This window comes from Neodiprion pinetum, chromosome 1, assembly GCF_021155775.2.
Source record: "Neodiprion pinetum isolate iyNeoPine1 chromosome 1, iyNeoPine1.2, whole genome shotgun sequence".
Taxonomy (NCBI): Eukaryota; Metazoa; Arthropoda; class Insecta; order Hymenoptera; family Diprionidae; genus Neodiprion; species Neodiprion pinetum.
This window is the reverse complement of record NC_060232.1, coordinates 258,861-286,641: the sequence shown is the minus strand read 5'-3', so window position 1 is coordinate 286,641 and position 27,781 is coordinate 258,861. Positions and strand designations below refer to the sequence as shown.

At 37.7% G+C, this 27,781-nt stretch overlaps 1 protein-coding gene across 14 annotated transcripts; it reads left to right on the top strand.

The window, feature by feature from the left end:
* The first annotated feature begins 264 nt into the window (after positions 1-264).
* On the top strand, positions 265-27,697 carry Syp (synaptotagmin binding cytoplasmic RNA interacting protein). 14 transcript variants are annotated; one of them, XM_046621772.2, is made up of 13 exons: positions 265-887; positions 8,614-8,999; positions 9,512-9,619; positions 9,852-10,028; positions 11,691-11,826; positions 15,472-15,677; positions 16,074-16,223; positions 16,307-16,452; positions 16,550-16,668; positions 20,633-20,647; positions 21,213-21,361; positions 23,400-23,562; positions 24,658-27,697. In XM_046621772.2, the coding sequence occupies exons 2-13, from the start codon at positions 8,616-8,618 to the stop codon at positions 24,900-24,902; spliced, it is 1,998 nt and encodes a 665-aa protein (XP_046477728.1). In that variant the 5' UTR covers positions 265-887; positions 8,614-8,615; the 3' UTR covers positions 24,903-27,697. The 14 variants fall into 14 exon arrangements, with proteins under 14 accessions (XP_046477728.1, XP_046477669.1, XP_046477692.1 ...); XM_046621713.2 differs by lacking the exons at positions 265-887; positions 11,691-11,826 and adding exons at positions 6,931-7,427; positions 12,558-12,693; XM_046621736.2 differs by lacking the exon at positions 265-887 and adding an exon at positions 6,933-7,427 and having other exon boundaries at positions 23,400-23,553; positions 24,661-27,697.
* Positions 27,698-27,781: the final 84 nt, after the last annotated feature.

Sequence of the window (27,781 nt, the reverse complement as noted above, 5' to 3'; positions counted from 1 at the left end):
ACGAGATACGGTATAATTGAGGATTTCTTCGTGACATTCGATTCTCCGATGAAAGTAAAGTATAGTCACGTGCGGTGTAGATGCCAGGATAAACCAGTTACAGAATATGCCGTGGTTGCATGATGGAACCACAGCAGCTATTGCTGTACGCCTTTCGTGCCTGTCACGTATCTATGTGTGCGAGATTCGCGCCTCACACGGTACGCTTTTCAACGTCGCCTGTAGTTGGAATGGAAACTAACGTAGTGTAAATCATAATACATACCTACGTACAGAGTAATCAAGCTTGAATTTTATACTCGTGTTAGTACAAAGTGCCTACGCATGGTTTCCGAAGTCAAGATCGCGAAATAATGATTCATAACAACAGGCGTGGTCTTCGCGAAGCAACAAGTGTCGGCTGTACCCCATACAGCGCAGATTCAGTAAGCGCTCCCTGGTAACTTATTTTTTCAACCCGTAAGAAGTTCTGAAGACGGCAGTGGCACCCGTCCTCTCGAAGATCATCTCTTGGTACTCTCTGTAAATCAACATGGAGTTTCGCTGACACGTTTGACAACGGAGAGAAATGCAGCGAGCCAACTACTAGGAGTCGTAAGAACGCATGGCTCGTCATACTGGCGTTGAAGAACCAAAATTTCAACGGCCACGAAAAATTGTCGAAAGATTTGAACGAGTTCCAGTAGTGGTGGACGTATATTTCATGAACCCAAAAATCACTATCGAAAGTATTCGGAGTCGTCGATATACAGCTATCACTGTCGGTTGATTAAATAATCGTTGTCAAAGTGAAATACAGTAGAACCTCGACTATCCGAACCACGGCTAACGGCCTATTTTATCCGAATGAAGGCCCGAAATCACGAAATGAATAACCAAGGCGTTGGGTAAGAAGATATCAGAGAAGGTTTATTCAGTCTAGTATTAAAATTAACGATATTTTAACTAACTTAACACAGGTAAAGGTAGTTGGCGTGGATTAAAGCACACAATGTGTGCAGTATAAAAATAATGTAATTGTGCGTGAGGCATGTTTCTAATATGCTTTACCATGCAATATCGTTTCATCTAACATATTACTGGTCCGTTAAAAGAATTTTCGTTATTTCGAACTAGGCTCGAGCTCCATTGATTCGGATAATCAATCTTCTATTATACAGTAATGCCATTCTTAAACATCTGAACATTTTACTCTCGGAACAAAGATGAGAGTAGGAAAAATTATCGAGCTCTGTAACCGAGGATCTGAAAATAAAGATTACGTCTCGGATTATCTGATTGACTCCACGAGTTAAAAGTACATCGTGACATACGTTTTTTGACATACTATCTGACCGAAACCTTCAAATTTAGTCTTTAAAAGATTATTCACTAGAAATTCACGTGATATCCGGTCCTAATTTTTTATTATAGAGTATTTAGGGATATACAGCGGTAATACAGTTTGTATACCTATATACACCCTCCCAAAAAAAAATTTTGGGATAAGATCCCCTATGAATTTGCAGGGTGTTGTCTATTTTCTCAAACAGAATGTAAGAAGTATTATTGAGCTTATATCGGAATGCGTCAAACTTACGAAACCGATATTAGTTCTGTCTGGATCCTGACGTACGTGTGATGGGTCTTTACATAACACGAGCATGTTAACGCGTTTTTTCATGCGTATTTTCCCGTACACAAAGTACCCGTTTTCATGACGGTAAAGTGAGTTTGCGAATGCACGTTATACGCCGGAGTAAAGAGAAGACTATTTTAATTCCTAGGATTAGAAGTGGTTTTTCTGTACTGCACGCATATGCGCTGTTGCAAACAACTTCGTGAAAAAACGCGTAACACACTCTTGTTATACAAAGAATCGGATGCAACAAGGAGGCAACGGTCTTTTCGCCTCGCGTATTTGCAATATTCCTCTTCGGCTCGTCTAGGACTCATATTGCAAAGAGTGACCGTAAAATTCGCCCTTTTTGCGTAGTGTGTAGCAAGCACGGGGAAGGTCGTACAGAGGTCTCCGTGGGCTTAAATTAATCGTCATCGAAAATGTAGGTGAGCATATTTCGATTTTTTTCGATTTTGCGCGACTTACCCCTATTTTGGGGGTGAAGTATGTCAGAACTTTGCATTTTTGAGCTACCACGAAGCAAACTCAAATCACTATTACTACCCTAAGGATTATAGACCTGACTTCAGAAAATGGATCATTTGACTTTCTGTATTCATATGGAGATGATTTGAACCATTTTTATTTCAGAACTACCCTTCCCAGGGGGTGAAAACCACCCTCAGTACAAGAAAAATCAAAAATGGTCGACATAATCTGGGGAGAAATTGGCGGAATTCCACATGGCAGGAGTGATATCAAGAATATTCTTCCAAATATCTTCAAAGGGAAAAACACCCCTAGCGTGGGGGTGAAACATACTTCACCCCCAAAATAGGGGTAAGTCGCCCAAAATCGAAAAAAATCGAAATATGTTCACATACATTTTTGATGACGATTAATTTAAGCCCACGGAGACCTCTGTACGACCTTCCCCGTTCTTGCTACACACTACGCAAAAAGGGGCGAAAAAAGGGGGGTTTTTGCGGTTACTCCTTATACTCGCGTCGGCCCGGAAATACCAAGTTTTCCTTCTTGTTACACAATATATTATTTCTTCATTGAAACGATTCAAGTTTTTCTCCGCTCTAGCAGTATTCGGATATGTAGGTTTACATTGTACGGAAAATAGACTGTTTCTTTGTTCTTTGTTTCCTTCTCCAATTAGGTATAACGCATCTTACTGGCATTCCACATCTAAGAAAATTTTCGCCGTAGCTGGCTGATGCTAAACTTTCATTCATGTGTACTTGATAAACGTTTGCATCAACTGATGCGGGAAGAAACATCGTAAAAGAAATTTGAGGTGGCAAAATTAGTATAACGTTGCCGGAAAGGGAATCTGAAAAATTGGCAAAATCATTGAATTGGCAAAACGTTTACTTGTTATATCGTTCTTGAACTCCATGTTGATAAAACACGCATCCTAATTGACAGTCTGTGGTTTTTTCATAGTATTCGATAAATCATGCAGATATTAACACAATGAGGATGCCGTGAAACGAGCCCTTTGGACCGTTCTACGGACTTTCGTGTTGTGCCACGCTATGCGTTGTAAGTTGGTCCCATTATTGTACAAGCTCGAGGAGCCCACTTCACCGAAACCTCACAGCATAGGTATTTGCCAAATGTATGAACTTGTGGGACCGGCTCACGGTAAGAAACACGAATTTCGCGCGTATTAGTACCGAATTTGAATAACTCATACCAGGCGCAACAGCTGCGGGCAGATAACAATGCACAATCGTCAACGCTGCTCGTGTATGACGTCCGGTGTACCGAGTTCGCACGGTGATATTGTATACCTAATGCGTGCGCTGTATATATATATATAAAGGTACCTATAATACCTATATATAATATATATATATATATATATATATATATATATATAGGCATATATACATAAGTACGCACGTTGCTCAGCTTGTTGGATCCTTACCGTGGCGACATGTTACCCATCTGAGAAGTGTTAAAAATCCGACAAGCTACGTATCATTCATACCGGGTCTGCGGGTGTGTCGTGTATGAAGTTAAAAGAATACTATATAGTCGGTACTTACCGAACGACTGAAATATCATTTATTTTGACCATTACTAATGCTTGATTTTTTACGGCAATTTTCATGGGAAGAATCTGACAATGAATGTCAAACGGGAATTTATCAAGTATAATCAACTCTTGTTGAGAATATTTTTTCTTTCTGATAGCTTCATTTTTCAATTATTTTCAGATATCCTCAAAGAGTTCATTATACTTGATAAATCCCCGTTTGATTCAGATTTTTCCCATGAAAGTTGGCGGTGAAAAAAAATAAAGTAGAAAGTGATCACGAAATCCAATGATATTCTTACGGCGAAATAAAAGCCTCGTGGGACAGCATAAGGACTTGAGATAAAGATCTGAAAAATTAGGGAATCCTTTTCCAATTATTTGAAGTCAATTTGGGGGCGGCATGGAAAAAGTTCTTCTACACCCCGAATAAGGACCTGCACTCCAATGTCTGCGTTTATAATAATAATAAATAATCACTGATTTGTAAATATTTTTTATCTTCACCCTGTGCCGTCTGGAGTGAAAGCAAACAGTTAGAGTCAAACTCGAAAAACTTTTCGGTCTGTAGTACAACAAATTGATACCGATCAACAATTCAAGTCATTGACTCATAAATTTCCATAATTTATATGCTAAATCTGTTATTCAATCTTGGGAACATAAAAATTTGCCACTCGTACCACGGCGCTAATTCTTACGCGATGATAATACAAAAACCGAAACTCATGGCTTTGGCGCAGTTTTCTACATAGTGATACAATCCGTTATAATTGTTTTCGGAAGAAATCATGATTTGACAGTGAGGTCAAAAGGGGAATTATAACGTGTGATTATTGTCCAGCTTGTCCTGGCGCTGTCGTGCAGATACGACGGGCTCCACGTTAAAGAGTATTATTATTATCATATCTATGATCTGTGCATAGGCGTCCAATATTATAATTATATGCACGCCGACTTGGGCAACTGAATTCTGGCGATCTTTCAAACAAGAAGCATTACGTTAGATTGGTGAGAACTCGCAAATTCAAATATCGTACCTACTCTGCATACGTATAATATTGTTACAAGACTTCGAAACAAGACTGAATTTCAGGCTCGGCGTGAAAACAAAGCTGTAACTTAATGGAACATAACATTTAGGATGGTATTATCGTGGTAATTCCGCGTCTCACACGCTGGACCTCGACCGGAGAGTTTGTGGTACAACCCCCTGCAGCTTCTATTCCCCTTTAGCTCACACAGGCATTATTGTTGCCCCACAGGTTCACCCCTGTTTACCTGCAGAAAAAAAATTCTCATACTCGGAAGACAAGTTCTCGAGTAAGGAGATAAGACTGTTACGGAACTAATACTCATCCGCTCTCATCCTTCGAAAAACTTTTCAGTCCTTATGACATTAATATATTCGTAGTAGATACCTGATTCACTATTACAAATTCTTACGTCTCTCGTATCTGTGCAGCATGTCATGTCCAGTACATGTACATATACATATGGAACACTTATGCGTGGGAAACTAAGAAATGGGTAATATTTTTCGTCCGCTCATGGTAGTAGGTACGCATAATATTAGTGTAGGAAAGAGAGGAGGGCAAAAGAGGCCCGACACGTTAAAAATTATTTTTAATCCAAAACAAAACTAATAATTGTTATCTTGAAATTTTTTTGATAATCATTTTTTCTTATCCAGGGGCCCATTTTGGCCCGCCCTCCCCTGTACAACGTATTTATGTATGTATTTCAACCAGTCAGCTAACGAGCACCACGTTTCTGCGTTTTTGGGGATGCAGCAGTGTCGTATGAAAAAGTGTTAGCCTCTTGCATATTCGGATTGAAATCCTTAATGGCTACTGTTAAAACCTTGCTATTCCGAGTTATTTGAACCCGCCCTACTTCAGATAATCGAAAAATTCGGGTAACAGGGAATAACGAAATAACAATACATTTTCAAGTGACAACGAATATTAATCATGTTTTTCTCTATAAATAAATAGATTTATGTGTTTACATTATGAAATATACACGAATCGATCATGATCAGTAGTCGGCCATCGTGGCAGAGTACAGTCTTTACGCTTGTAATCTGTCGGTCAATTTCTAACATAGAAATATGAGAGCCCTCAAACTACTATTCTACGTAAATACGAGGTATTCAGATGCTACATCACCCGGTCCAAGTGTCATGAAATATTATAATTTGTATTGAGCCTACCTTTGGATGTATGACCAAACAAGTTTTTTTTTGTACCCAACTACTGCACACGGTGCAACCTGCTACGCGACGTTCTTCTATCGCGCTAAACGCCTAGTGTATTCGATTGTTGTACAAAATATAAGTCATATCTACCTTGGGAAAGATTGTAAAATGACAAAGGCATACAATTTTTTTCCTAAATCAGGCATAGTTTCGACATCATTTTGGGCTAAAGTCGTGAGTGACCGACTACCGGAGGTAGCCGTCTTACCGGCGCATCTATCCTGTGTAATACGAATGTTACATACAATGTGCGCACAGCGTAAAGCGCTTATAGTTCGACCTCTTCGCACGATGCAACTACGACGGCATGAAAAAAAAAACATATTTAAAAATCAACCATGCCTCGCGTCTGCGACTTGAAAAGAACAAGAGGCGAGTGCAATAACTGAACTGCTGCAAAATCGTAATGACGTTTCTACGTCACCGATTTATTTATCGTTAAATAAAAATCTGTTGCGCACGTTGTCGGCCCATTAACGATAAAAGAATGTTATTTTTTTTTTTTACAAATTTCGGATCGGCGTTTCGGGGATGAAGATAATAATTGGTAGAAATGCCGAAAAGTGCGAAGAAACAGGTTCTGGATCACGCGTATGCATATGCGATCTGCAGCGGCCCTCGTGTGGTAGTATGTGATCATACCCATACTGTATACGCATCGCGTACCCCGTCTCTGCAACTCTGGAGACGCGAGCGCAGCAAGCAAGGACGCGGGTGCAGTGTGCACAACGCCTCGATCCACGCATACTTGGGAAGCGAGGTACTTACGTACACCTGAACATTCTGCACTGGTACATATACGTATACATTCGCACACGCATGGCGACGCGTCTGGGCATGTGTAAGATGAGACAGCGAGTTCGCGGCCCCGGCTCGTCGACTCGTCGCTCCAGGCAGGCAGGCAGGCAGGCAGGCACACATGACGAGATTTCACACGCGGCGCGGCGCGGGCTCGTGTGTGTAATCTCCATAAAGCCGCGCAACAAGGTGGGGCGCGAATACATTTGCACGTTTTGTGTACCTACCGACGTGAACTCACACAGGCGGCGAACCGCGAAGCAAGACAAGGAAAAGCAGACGGTTGAATCGGATTGGGGCGCAAGCAAGCAAACTGGTTTGGTTTTGTAGGGCTTGCACCATTGCACCGTTCTCTCGGCGACAGTCCAATTTATGCATTACGCGGCTATGTAGGCACTCTACGATATCAAAACTACGCTGTGCCCCGGACCATACTATCATTGCAATATTGCAACACCAAAGTGCCTACTCGAAATTATAAAACACTGGTGAAATCAAACTTAATATCGGTTCGACGTCGATATATTGTGATTCTATGCAATTTTTGCGCGGATCTACTCAAACTAAAAACAATAATTAAAAATAAATTATCGCACGTCAAGGCAGTGGCTAAATTTGAAAACCATATTATAATACAACGTGTTAACTATAATAACTCGGTAGTGTTCTCGTTATAAAATAATTCAACACACCTCTAATGACTATGAGCGTTAAATGTATGAGTTTTAAAAAAAATTAATATACTTGATCATTGTGCTTTGTATTGGAAATTGTTTCATTTCGCAAAATTATATTTCCATCGGAAGAGGTACGAATTATTTTGATAGCTCTTTGTTCCCTCTTATTTGCCAGTTTCTGACCGAAAATTATGTCAGTGTCCTTGGTTCTATCTTCCGCCGTCTTGTTTGCCAAGTGCAAACTGCATATGTACTGCACAGGCAGGTTATTTTATTCTTAGTTTTCGCGCGAGCCAATCCAAATCCGCGATTCTTGTAAAAAGAAAATGGCCAACGCAGCTCGCTGGGTTTGAGCTTATCTTTGCGCGTCGTTTTGTGAACCCCGAAGTACGCGATCACGTTGACGTCTGCCGCCATTTCCTCACCGGAGGATTCTGTTCAGTTATTTTCTGAGGTAATAAAACCGTGTTAGTCGACAATAACGCGAACCTATATTGTTTTCATATTTTTATGATCAATTTTTTAACCCGTGAAATATTAATAATCCCTCCGCGGCGAGCTGTTTTCAAGTGACGCGTCGAGTGCAGAAATGCATCCCATTCTTTAAGACGTACGGGATGCAGCCTCTTGCCGGCCGGCTACCCCTTGCGGTTCGCAATATCCATTTTTTTTTTCTTTTTTCTGAAAAATGCAAGGAAAACCTAGTGCGATACTCTGCCTTATTTGTTCAAATTCGTCGACTCATCGATGAAAGGTCCGGCTCAATTGAAGGAGGCGGGGGGCGGGCATGTGTCTATTTTTAATGATGCGACCAGTTTTTTTTCTCCTTATCTTCAGATATTAGACATATCCCTCTGCATACGTAACGTGTGTGTGTATTTTTTATTAATGTATATATTTTTCTACAATTTTCTCCAGCTCTTCGTTTATTCAATACTATACTTTTCTTTGTGCACAGTGATATCTTGTGACTACGACTATCGTCTGTTGTCATCATTCAGTTGTTGCAATCGAGCATGGAATTGCCAGGCGCGAGCTTCAAATCCACGTTTGTTCAGCGTATTCAACGGCGCGTTTCTTGGTTTAATTTAAAGAAATAAACGATCCTTTTGAAATCCGGCTGAGTCTTCCGACTCTCGGGCATATGAAAAGTTGCGGTTAGGTGTATCATTGTTACAAGTGCCGGAACCAATGTGACTCGTGATGCGCGATTCCATTGTTGCAGCTATGGCAGAGGGGAATGGGGAATTAAAAATGGAGGAAAAGCAACCAAAGGACGGAATGGAATACATCGAGAGAACGGAGGACTACGCGAAACTCGTACAGTACGGACTCGACGAGAAGGTGGCAGGAAAGCTGGACGAAATTTACAAAACTGGAAAATTGGCTCACGTAGACCTTGATGAAAGAGCTCTGGATGCCCTGAAAGAATTTCCTGTAGACGGTGCATTGAATGTACTCACACAATTTCTTGAGTCCAATCTGGAGCACGTTTCGAACAAGTCCGCTTACTTATGCGGTGTCATGAAAACTTATAGACAAAAGAGTCGCGCCGGTCAAGGAGCTGGGGCTAGCACAACTCCAAAAGCGCCCGATGAGGACAAGATCAAGGTAAAAGTTTATAGTTTTAATCAACAATGTATGCTTAGCTGATGTAAATGCATAAAATATTATTGCAACAACGTTGATCAAATACTCTCAACTTGAAATAATTCGTACAAAGTTTTTAAACAACCATCCCATGGGCTGATTTCGTATTGGGTCGTAGTTTGTCTATGCGGTCAATGATTCTTTCCTACCGATACCATCTGTTAATGCAAAAGACAATACTTGATTTCACCAGAAGCCTATATACTTTGCTCCCCCTCAGAACAGCCATAGCTTACTTACTACTCGCAGCTTGCTGCCTGGCCTGCTAGTCCAAGTGGGTTGCTTTCATAGCCTTGAGGTGAAATAATTAGTTGCCAGTCACATTTACAGACTTCATATGCACAGTAGGAGATGATTGAAGTTCTAGAACTTTGTAGTAAATTATAAGGACAATTTTGATAAAGTATGAAATTATGGGGATACTGATTGTTGATATAAAATATGCACCGATTTGATTTTTTTTTTTATTCCAGATGATATTAGAGAGGACTGGGTATTCCTTAGATGTTACAACTGGTCAAAGAAAGTACGGTGGTCCTCCCCCAGGTTGGGAGGGTCCCACACCAGGGAATGGTTGTGAGGTAGGAATCTCGCATGAATAGTTAAAACATGATGTGAAAATATAGGAAGAAAAAATCTATGAGTAAAAATCTGCAGTTTAGAAAGTTTAGGGTGGTGCGTGTAATCGACATACTGCCAACAGTAGAAAAAAAAAAGTTCTACAACTGACAGATATGAAGACTAGGTTGTAATAAAAATTAATTATACAGATATGTATAATACAGTTGTATTTCTGATTAACTCTTCATTTAGGTGTTTTGTGGTAAAATTCCAAAAGATATGTACGAGGATGAATTAATTCCATTGTTCGAGAAATGTGGCATGATTTGGGATTTGAGACTGATGATGGATCCCATGACTGGTTCCAACAGGGGATATGCATTTATCACGTTCACTAACAGGGAAGCTGCTCAACAGGCAGTTAGAGAGGTATGCGACTGTACATAATACGTATATGTGCATATATATTATGCTGCACACACACACGCGCGCGCGCACGCACACACACGCACACACACACACACACACACACACACACACACACACACACAGAGCTTTTGAAGTTAGTGACCATTGTGGTTATATATTACAATTGATTCGTCGTAATTGGTCATGGTAAAATATCTTTTGTGAAACTTTGTCCTGACATGGCAAGACAATAACATGTTAAGCTCATAGGATTGTCAATAATTATTGCCTGATGATTGGCCGTAGTCGATCGAAACTTCACAACTTTTTAAACAATCAATAAAAAGATATTTTACTATGACCAATTTCGACAAATCAATTTTAATATATATAAACAATTTAAATATATATATATATTTAATTACCTGGACTACTGTTATAGAACCACTCTTATAACGTGTACCAACTTACCTCTATTTTTCTTACCCCATAGTTAACACCATGCCGCTACGGAACCATTGGATATATTTATTTATTTATTGTTTACAAAATTTTTAGAGATGTTACAAAATTGTTATTGCTACCAAAACATGCTCTCGTTCAAAACGTTTGTAGCATTAGTATTTCGGCTTTCGTCTTGGCTCTTGTGTTCTAGCAAGTGAAGCGTGAACTTGTTCAATCAGTTCAAAATTTTTATTTGCAATGAAGTCTAATCAAAATAATCCCGCCCTCTCGTATGTATCTTTTGATTGTGATTCGGAGATTTTGATTTGCTGTACTACGATTTTCAAACACAGTTCAATAAAAGAATCGATTAATTTTCAGTCTGCCAGAAATAATGCTTTGAAAACATTTTGAACGGGCACAATTTTATTTTTTATGTGGCTTGTTCTGTGTTCGTACTTACTTGCTTTTTTTTTCTCTGTAGTACGTATTTTCTCTGGCCATATTAATATTCTCATGATTATTATTATTTAAAAAATATTTTTTTTCCAATTTTTTTGACAGGGTGTAAAGTGGAATTGAATATTGATGCTTACTCTGCGAACAGTCCACATATTTGCCATTCTTATACATATATGTCCCTGACCATTTATTTCATGTTAATTACTTTGACATCTAATTTGTCCCACCAGTACTATGTATTAACGACGTTCTATGGATCAAGTTTAATTTCCAGCTCTCCTCTTTGCTCAGTGGGCAAAATTGGGAGTGGAGAACCTTACAAAAAGAGTAATGAACGATTAGAAAAGAAAAGAAATGAAAATGAAAAACAAGGAGAAAAACAAACAAATAGAGGAAAAAGAAAATGTATCTTGTGTGGTTTAATTGGTTAGGGGTATATTTACTTAATTGGTTTCACCTAATTGGACAGTGACAATTTTGCTAACAAAATTTAAAAATTGGTAGACTAAAATTTCTTTGCAGGATACATGATATGTGAACGCCGGTTTCCTATATTGTGAAGACTCGAGCGATAAAAGCGCATGCCAATCAATCGGTATCACGGACCACGCCATGCTAACTATTGATGCCATTTTTTTTTCCATCGTTTCTTTTGTCCGCTAAATTGTACATTTTGAACCATTTCCGAAATTTAACCATTTGTCGTAATTTATCACCTATATGGAACAATTCTTTCAAACAAAATTAGGCATGTGTGTGTTTTTCTTCATCCCACAGCTCGATAATCACGAAATAAAACCCGGCAAGAGTCTGAAAGTAAACATTAGTGTTCCTAATCTACGACTTTTCGTGGGGAACATACCAAAGTCAAAAGGCAAAGAGGAGATCTCGGACGAATTTGGTAAATTAGCAGGTAAAGTGAATTCGAGGCGTGTGTTACCTACCTACCTACCTACCTGTCTACCTGTACTGTCACATAAGAGTTTGGTAGCTTTAAGTAGTGGTTGTAGATGGTATGGAACTATGAAACTATGGAAAACTCGAGTCGATCCAAGGATCGAACTATCAGTGACACTTTCGATTCTAGTCAGTCTCCTTGCCTCTCGGTTTATTAGTGAGATTAGTAACACCTCTCTGGTCCATGTCTTCTTTTCCTTTCATATATAGGTCGAGTTATGAGTTGACTTATATGTTCTGCTTCCTGCTCTTTACTGTCCCTCGCTCCACTGTTACCTGCATACTTCCGGTCAGATCAACTATCTTGTCTCACCGTTTATGCTTCCTCGCCAATTTATCTTCCAATACATATTGGAATAATGAATCAATTGGAGTATTTATCAAGTCGATATCACAGATAACTATTCAGCATCAGCGCACCTTTGATATGTACTTGAAATGCGACTCATGACTAAGCCCCAAGCATGGGGGTTACGGGAGACCTACGTGGACCGCGGGGGCGTATGGCTCGCTAACAAACGGACAGGCACTCCCACCAGTCCTCTGTAAAGCTTCCTCACAACCTCTTCCCTTCGACCCACTACCTAGAATCACTTTACAATACCTCACTTTGCTGTCAGCCGATAAGCAGGCGAAATCACAAGAGGCAAGCTTAATTGGCTCTCTCCTTCCACATTATTCTTACAGCTAAATGATTATGAGATTCGGAAAGGCAAAAAGATTGGTGTTACCGTATCTTATAACAATCACCGCTTGTTTGTGGGAAATATTCCAAAGAATCGAGACCGAGATGACTTGTTCGAAGAGTTTACAAAACATGCACGTAAGTTGACAAATGCCCTTAAATCAGCAGGCAGTGGTTGAAAGAAGTTCAATCGGGAGAAAAATGTCTAAATTAGTCAGTCAGTCAGCCAGTCAGTTGGTTAATGCGGTTGATACGACGCCAGATGGTTTCAAGTTCAACTGCATAGCATTGGGAACGCATTCTAACCTCCAGTCAATGTTTAATGCAATTTTTATCAAATCCCCCAAATTTCACAAATTTTAAAAATGCTGGAGTTTATAATTTATTCAAAGCTGGTATGGAAAATTTTTTGGAAAGAGGGCCTGCCCAAGTTTGTTTATGAGTCTGGCAATTGCATGATAGATGAAAGAAAAATTCTTCACACCCATGTATTAATAAATTGTTGGACAGACTTGCGCATAGACACCCATTCAAATACTTGACATAGTTACTTGTGTCATTTGATATTTACTGTGCATTGATATTCTTATTGTTAGAGCTTGTGTTATGGTTGCAATCACAAACAAAACGTACCTTCAATATTTCAATACTAATAAAACAAGTTTAGGAAGTGCTATTCTTTACACTGAAATTATTTACAACATGCTTTTATGCAAATCAAAATCTTTTCAGTCTTCGTCACATTCTAAGTCATACCAGGATTTTTCACAACTTAGGTTCGATTGAACAAGTAATTCATTTTCATCAGTTGAATGTTTATACATGTACACACAGCGAAATGGATTCTGAGATGGCTAACTTCTTCAATAAGTCCTTACATAGGCAATGCAGATTCAGCCCATAGCGATCAGCCGACAGTCGCACTGCAGGTTGAATCTGCATTTCCAATGTAACTGCTTTGCCAAAAAGATTGGCTGTCTCAGAATCCATTTCCCTATGCATATAATGATCACTTGAAAGTTCTCACACTAACTTTCGAAGTCTGGACACAGAGAGGAGACCAGTGATAGATATACATGTTTGAAGTGTGCGCACGTGTTCAATTGCCAATATTATACTATTATGTGACATTTGGTAAGAGTTCAGAGATACTAGGCCAACACCTGAGTTTACACTGAATACATTTTTTATGCATACATACACGATTTTCAAGATGTATATGCATGTACACGTGCACATTAAATTACTAAGATCAGACAACAATATATCTTCACAGAATATACCTGTCTCCCAATTCATGTTTGCATTATTCTTATATTTAAACTGAGAGGAAGGAGAAGCGTATAGTGTCGTACAGAGAATTACCGTAGTTTATCAGATAGTGTGACACAGGCATTGCTTTTTTTTTTTTTGAACTCGAGTTGTCTGATGTATCCATGCTAATCTGTGTGTTGTTACTAAATGGTAAAGTAGTAACTTTCTGGATAACACGATTCTTTTTATGCTGATCAGATATGTGACAAGATCAAGTCTTCTGTCCAACAAACAAATTATTATTTTTCTAACCGTACATCACACTGCCAGAATACTAAGCTAGCCTTTGGTCCACCCATGTATGTTCAGACATTCGTACACGCACATGTAAACAATGATAGACTGAACAATTTATAAACATGTAGAAATCTCTTTAGGATTAAGTGCTTAGACTTGATACTAAAACTGTTTTGAAAATTTGCAAGATGCTTTTCATTACAGTATACGGGAATGAGCGTGAGGATAAGGGAAACATTGCAAAGTTATCAGCAGAGTAGTAAAATAAACTTGTGTATATAGAAAACATTGACCCAAACCAAAGTTGGACCTTGGATCAATCGTGATTTTATCTTATTGGTATTGAAATTTTTTTTATTTTTTTTTATTATTATTATTTTTTTTTATAGTGTTATTTTGACTATCTTATGGCTTGGCGTTGTTTTATACCTTGAATAATTACACTTTGCTGAGTAAATATTGTTGTTCAGTTTTGAGATCAAATCTCATCTTAGGTTGCCAGCATTTCCTCTTGCGAGGAAATTTTTTGTAATCAGTTTTCGACAAATGCTAACTACAGTGGATTATTGCTATGTCTGGCAGACTTCCACTATTCATTACTTTCAATTCTCAACCTGCTAGAACATCTTGACACTCGTGCTTATCATTCACTTAATACAGTTGCAATCTTGTTACTACCTTGGTAGCATATTCACGTGAAAATCATTTGATTAGCTTAGGTCCATTGTCATCTTCAATATAGGCATATACGAATCCAAGTTCTCTTCTTTTTTTTTTTTTTTTTTGGGATGGTAGCAGTTGCAAAGATATTTTTTTAATCTGTTATACCTAAATACCTATACAAAGGAGCACAGACGTTATGTACGAATATGTATCTATGCGTGGTACGCGTGTGTGTATATACTATATGTATACACATGCACACATATTTATGTATGGGATAAGCACGAAAGTCAGTGAACCCCGTTAGACTATATTTAGAAACAGGTATTGCCTATTGTTCGGATATATTATATCTCGTCCAATAGAGTTTGATATATTTAGGCAGCAGTGACGTGATTCTGGAATATTTTTATTTTGAGAATAATCCAATCTTTTTATCATTTGAATGATATCAAACAATGCAAATTGTATTCAAAGGAATTTATAATACTGGAGAAAGTTGAGTAATTCAGCATAGTAAATGATTGTCTGAAGCAACATTTTTTTTTTTTAACCAAAAATGATACAATTCTCTAGATCTGTTATCTTGTGTTTTTGCGGATTTTCCGTTCTGTTCCTGTAGTTCTTTTTAGTTTTATTATTTCACTTTAAATGTTCCAAAACGAGTCTTACCTATGTTTTATATGATTTTCCACCATATAGCTGGCCTGACAGAGGTGATTATCTACAGCTCACCGGATGACAAGAAGAAGAATAGGGGATTCTGCTTTCTGGAGTATGAGTCTCATAAATCAGCCTCTCTTGCTAAGAGGAGATTAGGCACTGGTCGTATCAAGGTCTGGGGTTGTGACATCATAGTTGATTGGGCTGATCCTCAGGAAGAACCTGATGAGCAAACCATGTCCAAAGTAAATATTTCCCTTTCAATCGTTATGCGTACATCATATCATTTCAACCTTTCAATTCCCAATCTGTTTATTGTGAAAAAATGGCTCGATTTGGCTTAATTAGGCATATCCCAAACTTTTCAAATACTTCCATGCTGGCTTCGATGTGACCATGTTACTAATAAGGTGAAACTGATGTATAAGATAGATTTCTTGCTTTAAAAATAATTATATGATTATTTTGGATAGTCAAAAACAGAAATATACCACGCTAGAATTTTTTTTTTTTTTTTTCCCAAATGTACGCAAATTGTCTGGTGTGTTCTCTATGCTGCATATGAGCAACACAAGGTTCACAAATAATCCTTGTGGTAAAACAGTATTACGTAAGAAATTTACTTTTATTTTCATCACCAGGTACGAGTACTATATGTGAGGAATCTAACACAAGATTGCTCAGAAGAAAAACTGAAGGAATCTTTTGAGCAATTTGGAAAAATTGAGAGGGTGAAAAAAATCAAGGATTATGCCTTTATACATTTTGAAGATAGGGATAATGCTGTTAAGGTAATATTCTGGTTCTATTTTGATTACTACAATATACAATGGAAATAAATAAACGTATTCTTTATGGAATTGATTTCACATAGGCAATGCGCGAGTTAAATGGAAAAGAAATGGGTGGTTCCTACATAGAAGTTTCACTAGCAAAACCACCGTCGGACAAAAAGAAAAAAGAAGAAATCCTTCGAAATAGAGAACGCAGAATGCTGCAAATGATGCAAGTTCGCGGCGGGTAAGATTTTGTAACCGATGATTTTCTTTTGTCTATTTTCTTCATCCTACGGAATAATGTTGCAACTGCCTTGTCTGTGGTTACAAATCAATTATAGAGGTTCCCCGTCTCATACAAGTATGATGGGAGGTCCCATGCAAGTTCGAGGCCCAGGTGGTCAAGGACTTCGAGGCGCTGGTGCTGGTATACGTGGAGCCATGGGTCGTGGCGATTATGGTAAGTGGGGGGCAGTTGATTAACCAAAATTAACATTTGAAAATTTATGTGCCCAACATCTTCCCTATTTATCGCTGTTTATTTGTCCAGCCATTGGATCAACTTGCAAATATTGTTTTCATATGACATTTTTCTTTCCTTCTAATTAATTAAGGCAGAAATTTGTCGTTATATTACTTTGATTGTGATTATTTGAATAATCCATAACCCTGTGGTCTCTTTTTCATTGAAAACAAATTTTGAAAACCATTTTCCATGTGTATTTGTATACAGGTTTATTTACTCGTTCCTGAAGCATACGTATAAGCAGCTCTTTCCCACCTGGGTTTCGCGTTCAGCAATGAATAAATGAGACTGTATATAGATGTATTCCACCAATTATCAGCACATTTTCTAACCACTAAAAACGGGTATTGCTTTAACCTTGATAGTTTGTTGTGTATTTTTAATTATGAATAATCTGGGTTAAGAGATGGCTAACCTGTGACCTTTCGATTCCCTTTCAAACTGGCATCCAGAAATGATATGTTTGATTAAATTAATACCAATGGAAAGTATCGAGGAACATACTCTTTGATAATGACAACTATGATCTTCAATCAGTACCTTTCTTTACATTTTGAATAAAAAGAAAAAATTGAAAAATCCCTAAATTTTTTTACGAAATAACTTTATTTCATTGTTTTGCAGAATAACCTTTAAAATAAATATATTTAATGAATATGTATGCATTTTTCGAAGGTTACTTAGGCATATCTGTAATGGAATTGAGATGGGTGATTGAATTATTATTATCATCGAGGGTAATATCAATTCACTTGTAATCATAATGGATTAGTAATAGAGTCATGATATTCCGTAAATTACAAAAAATTGTGGGAAAATTACTGCTATAAAATTTGAGTTGAATTACTCTTAATTTTTGTCAGTACACAAAGTAATTGCATTTCCTTTGTTCGTACGAGGGCAAGTGATGCGGTTTCCGATGGGATTCCCACAATTTTCAGATAAAATTCAATTTGCAGTAAGTAGCGGACCATCCAAATTGCGACAAATTCAATTTTCTGGTGCATCGAAGTTGTGCTGATCATTGGTAGAATTCCCTATTAATTCTTATATTTATACTTACATATATAAATTGTAAAAATGATAGATATTCAATCGCACGCGCGCATTCGTGCTTAAGCCCACGATTTGGTGAGGCGGCTACCTGCTTGCCCTTTGAGTTGATTTCATAGCTTACCCTAAATGCAATGGGTATGCCCTCAATGGGTACATCGGGGGCCGCTTCATCAACATTGACAGTATGCATAGGGGGCAAGAAACAGATAGAGAGAAAGATCGAGTGTGAGCGTCAGAGAGCACGCGCGTGCGCCCGCGTGTATGTATCTGTTCAAGCGGGCATTTTACACTTACGGTGGAGGCAAACTCAAAATGGTTGATAAAAGAAGTGGTTTCGCAACAGGTAGCTTAAAGAAACCATGCCTGAAGGAATCGTATGTATTGAAATTGGCGGATTTCGTCTAGTTTCGTCTAATAGTAAAAGGTCATCATCGCTCAATGTTGCCAAAACTGTTTTCTAGAAAGTAGAAAAAGGACGTAATATTTAGTGCACACTTGTTTCAATGGTTGACTATTAGTACCGGTACCTCATATATCGTGCCGTCTGACCCCTATAATATTTCTTAATTCGGTGCTTGCTCTTTGGCGATCAATGTCTTTAATGGGTCAGACGTTGAAGCTGTTTGAAAATAATTATCTGGACTGTTCGTAAAAATGTCATTAGGTAACTAGAAAAAGTTCATATTACCGATAGCTTCAATCAAATTAGAAAAATGCTGAAGTAGGTCGATACTTTATTTTACAGAGTTCTTCTGGGAAAAAAATTGTATAAATATCAGGATGATGACAGTCAGGCATTAGGTGAAACAAGATTGAAGCCTGTTAATTTGCGTGGCCGAGGTATTAAAAATTATATTTTTCTGAGCTAATCTGACATTTTGTACATGAGAGAAAAGAGTTCTCGGGAATGTACTCATCTTTATTCCATATGTCTTACATATTATTAGACTTTGAATTAGATTAGCTCAGACATAAAATTTTGTAATAACTCAGGCCCGACAATACCTCAATTTCGTTCTCTATTCAGGAGATAATGAGAATATGACATAGTTAGGCGTGGGTTTTACTATCCGCCTGTTCTGGAATACCATAATTTATTTTATAAGGAATTGGTTAACTGTTAGCTTCAACTCATTCACTAATTTATCCCTCGTGGTTTTTGCAAGCATTTAAATTTTTTTTTTTTTTTTTTTTATCCAGAATAATCGCAAAAATAAGTTTTGCAAAGTTTAACATTAGCTGATTAACATCTGTGTCACATTCTCTAGTATTCATTAATTTTGAGTCATATTCCTGAAATTCATACCAATATGTAAGGGCGCAATGTGATTGAATTTCTTTCATAACACATTGAAAGAAATAGTCATTTGTTGTGCCATAATATACTTAGGTATTCAAATTACTAAGTGTATAAACCGTTCATTCAATTATCGAATGTCATTTTCACACTTCTAATCAGTTTTTCAGACCCTACAAATTTTGGTAAACATAACTCACCCATCACACAAACTATATCCCGCATGCTTTTTGGGGTCTTCCATCACTTTACTTGATGAAATACCTAATGCTTATGCGCATGATAGGTAAACCATAAAGTGTGAAAAAATTGTTGAAGTTTGAAAAGCTAAATATTTATAATACACTACTCAATCCACCATTCTTCACCCAGGTTACCATATTAGGTTTTATTCATTCCGTCGAAATTTCTTCCCGTCCAGTAGAACGAGATTTCGTAGAATGAGGTTCAAAAAGAGTGACGATTAAACAAATTGGAAAATTTGAATTTTTTCTTTCTTTAATATATGTTTTTTTCCGAATCTACATTCAATTATTGGTCGGCATTATTACTATGGGATTAATCCGACATGAAACCTGGAAATACATGGTTTTTTCGACAAAATTACTTTTCCAGGGTTGAACAAACTACTCTAACTCTAACTGATATTTTTTCGGACATTTTTACTTGCTGGTGTCGTTAACGCTTTTTAGATTTTTAATTATCACTTTACAAGTTAGAAAAACTATCGAACAAAGTTAAAACTGTTATGCATAGAAATGGAGAACAATTTTTTCCTCAATTCTCTCCCTAATCGTAAGACCAATACAGTAGAATATTTAACATCTTGCAGATCATCTCTTGTCACATAGAATAAGAGTTGAGAATAGCAGAAAAAACTGAAAATTGGTTCCAGGATTGTTGGGTGAAGAATGGTATATGAAATATTTGAAATGATTTTAAGTTGAATAACATTCATCCTTAATCAATAACATCCTAAGATCCCAATATCCTAAACTGCATTAGGTTTTGCCAAGCGAATAGTAATAATTAATTGCAACTGCTGGAATAATTCTCTAGACTGACTTTCCCAAATTGTTAAAAAAAATGTCACGTACATCACAAATTTCGCCAGTTGCTACTGATATGTGAAACTGATTTTTTTTTTCCTCTGAATTGTGGTTTCAACTCAAGTATTACGCAATATCCATAGAAGAAACAAAATGGTTTAAGTACTTATGATTAAATATATACAGAATAAACCTGAAGTCTTGCACTCAGAGAGAATTGGTAGTGTTAAAAAGGTATTTTAACCATTTTTAAAAAGTCAACCTTGTCATGCCCCGCTACACTCGACGTCCTCCATAGCCTTGTATTTTATCAAATTACCAAAAAAATGCATGTGTATTGTTTGTTTTGTACACACGTTTCTGGTGCCCTTGTGGTATTTATTCATTTTGAGTGATAATGTGTTGTGCACAATGCCAGGGAAAAATATGGTCATGTATCTATATGTTACTATTTGTCAGGAGGTGTATGCACAACAATTATAAAATCTGATTACAGCTGTCAAGGAAATAGGTAAGCTGCAACGTTGACGTTGTATGTTATGTCGTAGATTGGTAATTTTTTTGTAACAGCTCTTTATTATCAGAATCTCATTACAAGTTACTATACCGTACAATTATACAATATAGAGTCGTCGAAAATTCTTAAGCTTAGCTTGCAGATAATTGTATTCTTACTTTTAATTGGAACAGTGTAATATCAAAGTTAAGTTATAACAAAATTATTCTCCGTAATATGTAATTACAAGCACAAATTTTCAATGACTCGTATTGTATAGATTCTTAACTAATGGTGATGATAGAGTGATCACTGCCAGCTTTCAATCAATCAATACACGCGATACTGTAATTATGTTTCGATATAATGACATGTTACAGTTTCGCCCAAGTTTCTTGATGAATCGTGATTTTTTTGATAAATAAAATTCTTTTTTTGCTGTCAATTTTTTTTTTTTAAATTGGCATATTAGAAATGTTCTTTTCCCGGCATGCCTTTATTATGTACTTTATTTGAATAAGTTGCCAATTGGATACATCGTGGCTAAATTTGGGTCTATTTGTAATGTGTGTTTTTATAGATTATGATTACGACTATTACGGTTATGGGGATTATCGAGGTGGCTACAGTGATCCATATTACGATGACTATTATCGATACGAAGATTACTATTTCGATTACGCGCCGCCTCCGCCACCTGCCAGAGGGAGGGGCAGGCAGCCTCAACCGGTGGGTCGCCTTTTTTAATGGTTTTAAAGTCGTTTTCGTTCTTGAATCATATTACTTTGATATCAGCAGTAGTTTGACTGTGGCACAGTGTTCGCGGATTCCTACTATATTATGTACATCCAATTTGCTGTCTCCGCCATCCATCCACCTTTTAGTATTATTAACAATATTTTCTAACCGATCGTGCTAGCTTTAGTAAATACTAACGCTGGGGTGCAATGTTTCTAACTAACATCCAGATTTGGTGGGCAACGCCCAGCACTCGCGGCGTTTTTTCCTTACAAAAATTCATTGAACGTGTGATACATCTGTGAGTAAATGTTCAACACAATGCCAGGCATATAATTTGTTGTACACCACATCGTCACCCCCTCCCTCTCATGCTCCCAATATCTTGTTCCCAGTCAACTAACGCCAGAATGTTCATCACTAAGTTTTCTAACTCCGAACACGTTGCCACTCTCAAATTGCTTGCAAATCATATCTGAGCCATGGTAGACCCATTCTAAATTACAGCCAAAGTGAAGCCGGGAAAAGCAATGAAAATAATTTTATAATAAAAAAGAGGAATTGATGTTACAAAGATGTCATTCTGTAGCTGGTGGAAAAAAAAAAAACGCGGTTCTTTTCAGTGTTGCAGGATTGCCTAATAATACCCATCGTTATGCCAGGTGAATTTATAGTTATAGGTAGAATGCAGTGTATAAGGAGCTTTCTTTACCTCATTTCCAACTTCCATTCAACTAAAATTCATTCCTCAATTACTGATTCATTATCTATCTGTAGAGCGACGTCGCGTCTCGTGGCTCGGATATGATATATTTTTTTTATGTCAAGTTGCAGGGTTATCCAAAATACAGGAGCATTGGTCACCCTGTGCGAACAAGATTGAAACATCGATGTCATTTTTTATAACACTTGAAATTGATCTTTTCTCCAAATGCATCTGGGTGGACAATTTTTAACACCTATTAACAGTCAATCAATTATCTGATCAATTGCAAATCAGTGAGCTTCTTGGTCAATTTGCGTATTTGTAATACATAGTCCATGCGAGGAGAAAAGATTGGTTGCAGACAAAGGACATAATTCGGAGTTAAGGATAACGCCATGCGGAACTTGGAAGAAAGTCAAGACTGATGTATGATATAGAGAATTTATTATATTACATTTAATAATTACTTGCAAAGGTACGACGGTCCATGGATAGAAAAGGGAATGAGATAAAACGTGACATATGTACATATAAATGTACTTTTATGTACAGGGTCATTTATTCGTTGCTGATTATAAGTGCAATTGCTACAGTTGGTCTATCTGGCTGTCTCTCACCCGGGTCTCGTGTTCAGCAACTAATAAATGTCCCTGTAGATTGACTGGTATTTAACCAGAACCCTACTCATCTAAATTAAAACTCTCTTGCTTGCTTCAGCATACTCTATCTGCTTACGCTTAGAATTAGTTGATAGTTACAGTGCTCTGCTTATGTTTGATTAACAATAATCTAGCTGCCAATGCAGTAGTTGTGTCGCTTCAAGTTCCTTCACCCCAAATCCGGTCTGCTTTGGCTTAAATTTGGATAACTCTGCTAACGCTGAATGCAAAAAGTATTAATCTTGGGTGAAATATCTCGGCTCTTGTAGCAGATAGAGTTGTTTATTTGTTGTTGAACACTAGCACGACTAACGCAGTCGTTCTATCTTGCACCCGCATAAGTGGCTCTCTTTCAACCGGGTGTCACGTTCAGCATCAAATAAATTGCCCTAAATGTCATCTTTTACATAAACTAGTTGATGACGGAGAATAAATTGACAATGTCAGCGCGTTGCACAGTAAACAATATGAATTAGCCAATCAAAGAGGGGAATTACAATGAAGGAGACAATTTCGAAGATTAAATGTAAAAAAAACAAAGATGAACATGATCGAAGGGGGGAAGGGGGGTGGGGGTGCCTCACCTTTTGATTGTAAGATAATGATGATGTTAAGTGAAATAAGCACCAGAGGGGTAACGATTGGGTGTGTGTTGTTTGGTCAGGCTGGTGGGCGTGGCGTAATGCCACGTGGCAGGGTCGGTGGCTCCCAGGCCCGTGGCCCGGTCAGGGGGGGGCGCAACCCCGCAACCTCAGGGACCCGTGGGGCTCAGCGGCCAGCCGCTCGTGGGGGGGTCCGCGCCAAGGGAAGTTTACCAGGTGAGGATGGTCTGTATCTCCACAACGAATCATCTTTTTCGTAATAATATTCTAATTAAGTTAATGCTACTTGGACTATATTACTTTGCAAACTGTTATATGCTCGTCGCTACTAAATTTGCCGCTAGCTTGCCTAACGGTGTAGTTATAAGTACTTTTTACCAATGTTGCTTAAATAGTTTCAAAAAACTATCGTTTCACCATTGTATCACATTATAAATTCAGCTTTCAGAGTGCACTTCACTTCTCCTATTTATATATTCTATTTTAAATATGTTTCTTACAATACGCCATTGCCATAAGGCGATTCTCCACGACGTAGCTATTGATAATTTATTACTCTTGCTAAAGCAGTTTTTGAAGCATTCGATAATAAATTAATTAGCAACACAGAACAGCTTCACCTATTCAATTTGATTCAGACCAGGCTACCTCAGTTAACAATAACAGGGCACTGTCACCTGCCAAGGTGCTGTTGCAAAATGAGCTGGTGTGAAGCGTTCTCTGTGCTGAGGAAATTATCGCAGCATTGGTCGGCCTAATAGCAGGGGTAAAGATTAGTCGAGTACATCAAGATAAAAGAAGCAAATAAACTTGCCGGTGTCGTGCATTGAATTTTCAATACAAACGAAGCAATTGAATCTTTGAGACTTCTGTAAGAAAAATTTTCAGTTTTAGAAGTATATTATCTTACAATATATTGAGATGAAAGCTATGTAATGCGGCAATCTTTCTCAGGCGCAAGGTTCAGTTCCAAATTTTATTGCGTTTAGTTGATTCATGTATTATTTACTTTATAGTAAATTACTCATCTCCTCTTCCCTCCAAGGCACATCTGACCTATCCAACCAATATTAATAAATATAAAATATTAAATAAATATCCAACCTAACTTAATTTATAAGTGTGGCAATATTTAGAGGAATCCGACAATGTGTCACTCACAACGAGACCTGAGACTTTGCTTGTAGGTTGAAAAAGCTACTCCCCTTGGTGAACACTATTTGGATATCAATTTCAGCGAAATTCCGTGTTAAATTTAGTATGCTATTTCCTTGGGAATGTGAAACCTAGTTTCTTATATGTAACACATTTTCTTCACAGCAGGTAAGCGAAAATTTGACGGGGGTCACCAGAACCAGGGGGAATGTAAACGTCGCTTCCAGAGCAGCTGGGGAAACCAGCCCCTCGCCCAACAGCCATTGGGGAATTCGTACAGATTGGCGAGTGTGAATGGTGGTGGCGGCGGCGGCAGTGGCACTGGGTTTGGTGACAGGGGTACCACTGTTGGAGGTGCCTCCAACGATGATCATCAATGGTATCAAGATTCTTATCAATCCTGGAGCTAACTTCTACCAGTCTGTGAGTGAATAAGCTAATGATAACGCAACCCATCCGTACTATTATATTATTACCAACCAACTATTGTAAATGTAATGAAACAACCAGCCGTCAAGGCCGCTGTGCTATGCGCCACCACCATTGTTCGTCGTTGTGATTTTTAAGTACAGTGATGTGCCACTGAGACTATGTTACGCTGGAGTGACTACCCAACCACCCCGTACTATTATTAAATTAATTATATAACTATTCTAAGTAACATTACTATTAGTACTACTGTTACTTCTACTGTTACTGCTGCTGTTGCTGCTACAGCTACAGCTACTGCTACTGCTACTGCTACTGCTACTGCTACTGCTACTGCTACTGCTACTGCTACTGCTACTGCTACTAGAACGACGACTACGGCTAAGACTACGGCTGGGGCTACGGCTACGGCAACCGCTACTAATTACTTTTTAGCTACTGTTACTGTTACTACTACTACTGCTGCTGCTGCTGTTATTGCTACTGCTACTGCTACTGCTACTGCTACTGCTACTGCTACTGCTACTGCTACTGTTACTGCTACTGCTACTTCTGCTTCTACTGTTAGGCCACCACTGCTACTGCTACTGCTACTGCTACTGCTACTGCTACTGCTACTGCTACTGCTACTAACTACTAACTACCACCACAACTACAACCACCACTACCGATACTTATACTACTTCTACTGCTGCTGTTACTGCTACTACTACTGCTCCTACTATTACTCCTACTATTGCATCGTCACATTGTTTACTACTGCCAAACTAAGGAAATGAGAGAGTAATAGAAAAGAAGAACTGTCGGCGATGTTGACATTGGGATTGTGATGGCTCGTATTAAGTAAAGTGGGACTCGTTGGAGCCTGCAAATTATTACGTGATGCGTAGGTTCTAAGATGAAGTAACATTGAAGAGTGAACGAGAAGACGCGATAGACGAACAGAGAGAAAGGTAGAGTGTGTCTGTGTGTGTATGTGTGCGTGATAGTGCGCTAAGCGCTGCTAGACCTTCTATTGTTGGTCTATAATGTGTACAGTCAGTAAAACTATTATTATTAAGGGTCAGGCATATTTGGTGAGAGGCAGAGATTGTTATGCACCAATGGAGTAATCCTTTGTCTAACGATCTCTCCACAAGTTTTTTTAATTAAGGTCACGTAAGGAAGTGAGATTGCTAGATTGCTATATAGTATTGAAAGAAGTGGAGACGAGACAGTCTAAAAAAAACCTCTTGTGCATTAGGTCTTTCAATTACAGTATCCAGAAAAATATATAAAATACATACGTCTAAATTATCTTATATTTATTTGTTGTAAATGCGTATTTGCACCAAGGAAAGAAAAAAAAGGATTAAAGTTTTTATAAAATAAACTATTTAATAAGGGAAGACGAGTACTAGAAAGTATGAATAAAGAGAAATGATTGATAAATAAGTTATTAAAAAGAGTTGAACGTGTGAGAGAATATTAAGAAAGCCATTTTTTTCGGAATTTTCCGCAAAATTCAAATATGTACGGTAGAGAAAATCTGACTATGGAAACGAAAACTTGATGATGACTTGAAACTCAATTGATAATGGTAGTTACAGATTGAAAATAGATTGATAAATGTACGCAGTGTATACAATGCATGAAACACATACAGCACACACTTTTGGGTGTTGACTTTGTTATTATTGTTAGCCTGTTAGTTAATTGATAAGAGTTGTAAGTGCGGGCTATAGTCGGTCGCTGTCCCTGGAGCCCAGACAACCCCCTTGTTCTGGAGATAAATCAAGATGAAATAGAATCTATTGAAACGTACATATTACCAGCACCCCCTGAACAAAGAAATGAAACAAAAAAGGATTAAAAATGATTGAAAAAAAAAAACAAAAAAAAAAATTAAATAAACGATACACAATACACAATTTCTTCACAAGGTACGAGTTTATTAGCCCATGGAATCATGAATAAGTAATTAGAAAAGAAAACCTCGGGGCTTCTCTACTAAATGGGAGAATGCAAACCATTCTCTAATCTATACAAAAATAATACAATTATACTATTCGACCTCACTGATATAATCATGATAAATGAGGTATTGAAATATAAATCACAAATGCAAACCAATAGTAATAAATAAAGTAAGGCTTGTATCATGGATAACCAATATCACTTCTAAGTGATGAAATAAAAAAAGAAGTGAAAAAAACAGGAAAAATGTCTGGATAAAGGTTGATTGCTCGCAACCCCCCTTATTTATGAGCATCTTGTTAACTTTTATTAATGTTTTACGTAACTCTAACCCCCCTCCCCCCTCATTGATACACTGTTATCGCAGTAGAGCAATGAGGTGCTACATTTATTATTGATAATAATGATAATAATAATTATAATTATAATATTAGAAATAGTAATAACAATAATAATTACTGTGCCTCGGTAGACGTCTTTATACGATTATATTGTAATGAGAGAAAATCCCCTCTTCCAAAAAATCTTGCGTAAAACAACACGATGCTAAACTAGTTTACCTTCTATCCTATTTATAAAAGCATAATATTGATGATACAATACTATTATTATTAACAATATATTAAGAATGATATTGCTAATTATACTGACAATGAGTGGATTTTTACGACATGATGAATGATAACATTTCACATATAAATTTTTGGCCCGAGTCGATTAAAATTTTATTCTATACATAATGTAGCGTAAGAAAAAAAAAAAGAAGAATACACTCAAGATGTGATTACAGATTGGTATTTGACTAGGGCAATGGGACCATGACACGTGAAGCGGTCGAAACTTGCAGTGACGAGACTTTAGACTGATCTAGGTACTAGCGTTACGATACGATTGACCCTACCCT

Coding starts and splice junctions, on each gene's coding strand:
- Syp (XM_046621713.2), top strand. Junction 10,029..12,557: donor CTCAACAGGCAGTTAGAGAG/GTATGCGACTGT, acceptor TTATTCTTACAG/CTAAATGATTATGAGATTCG. Junction 23,563..24,657: donor AAGTTTACCAGGTGAGGATG/GTCTGTATCTCC, acceptor TTTTCTTCACAG/CAGGTAAGCGAAAATTTGAC.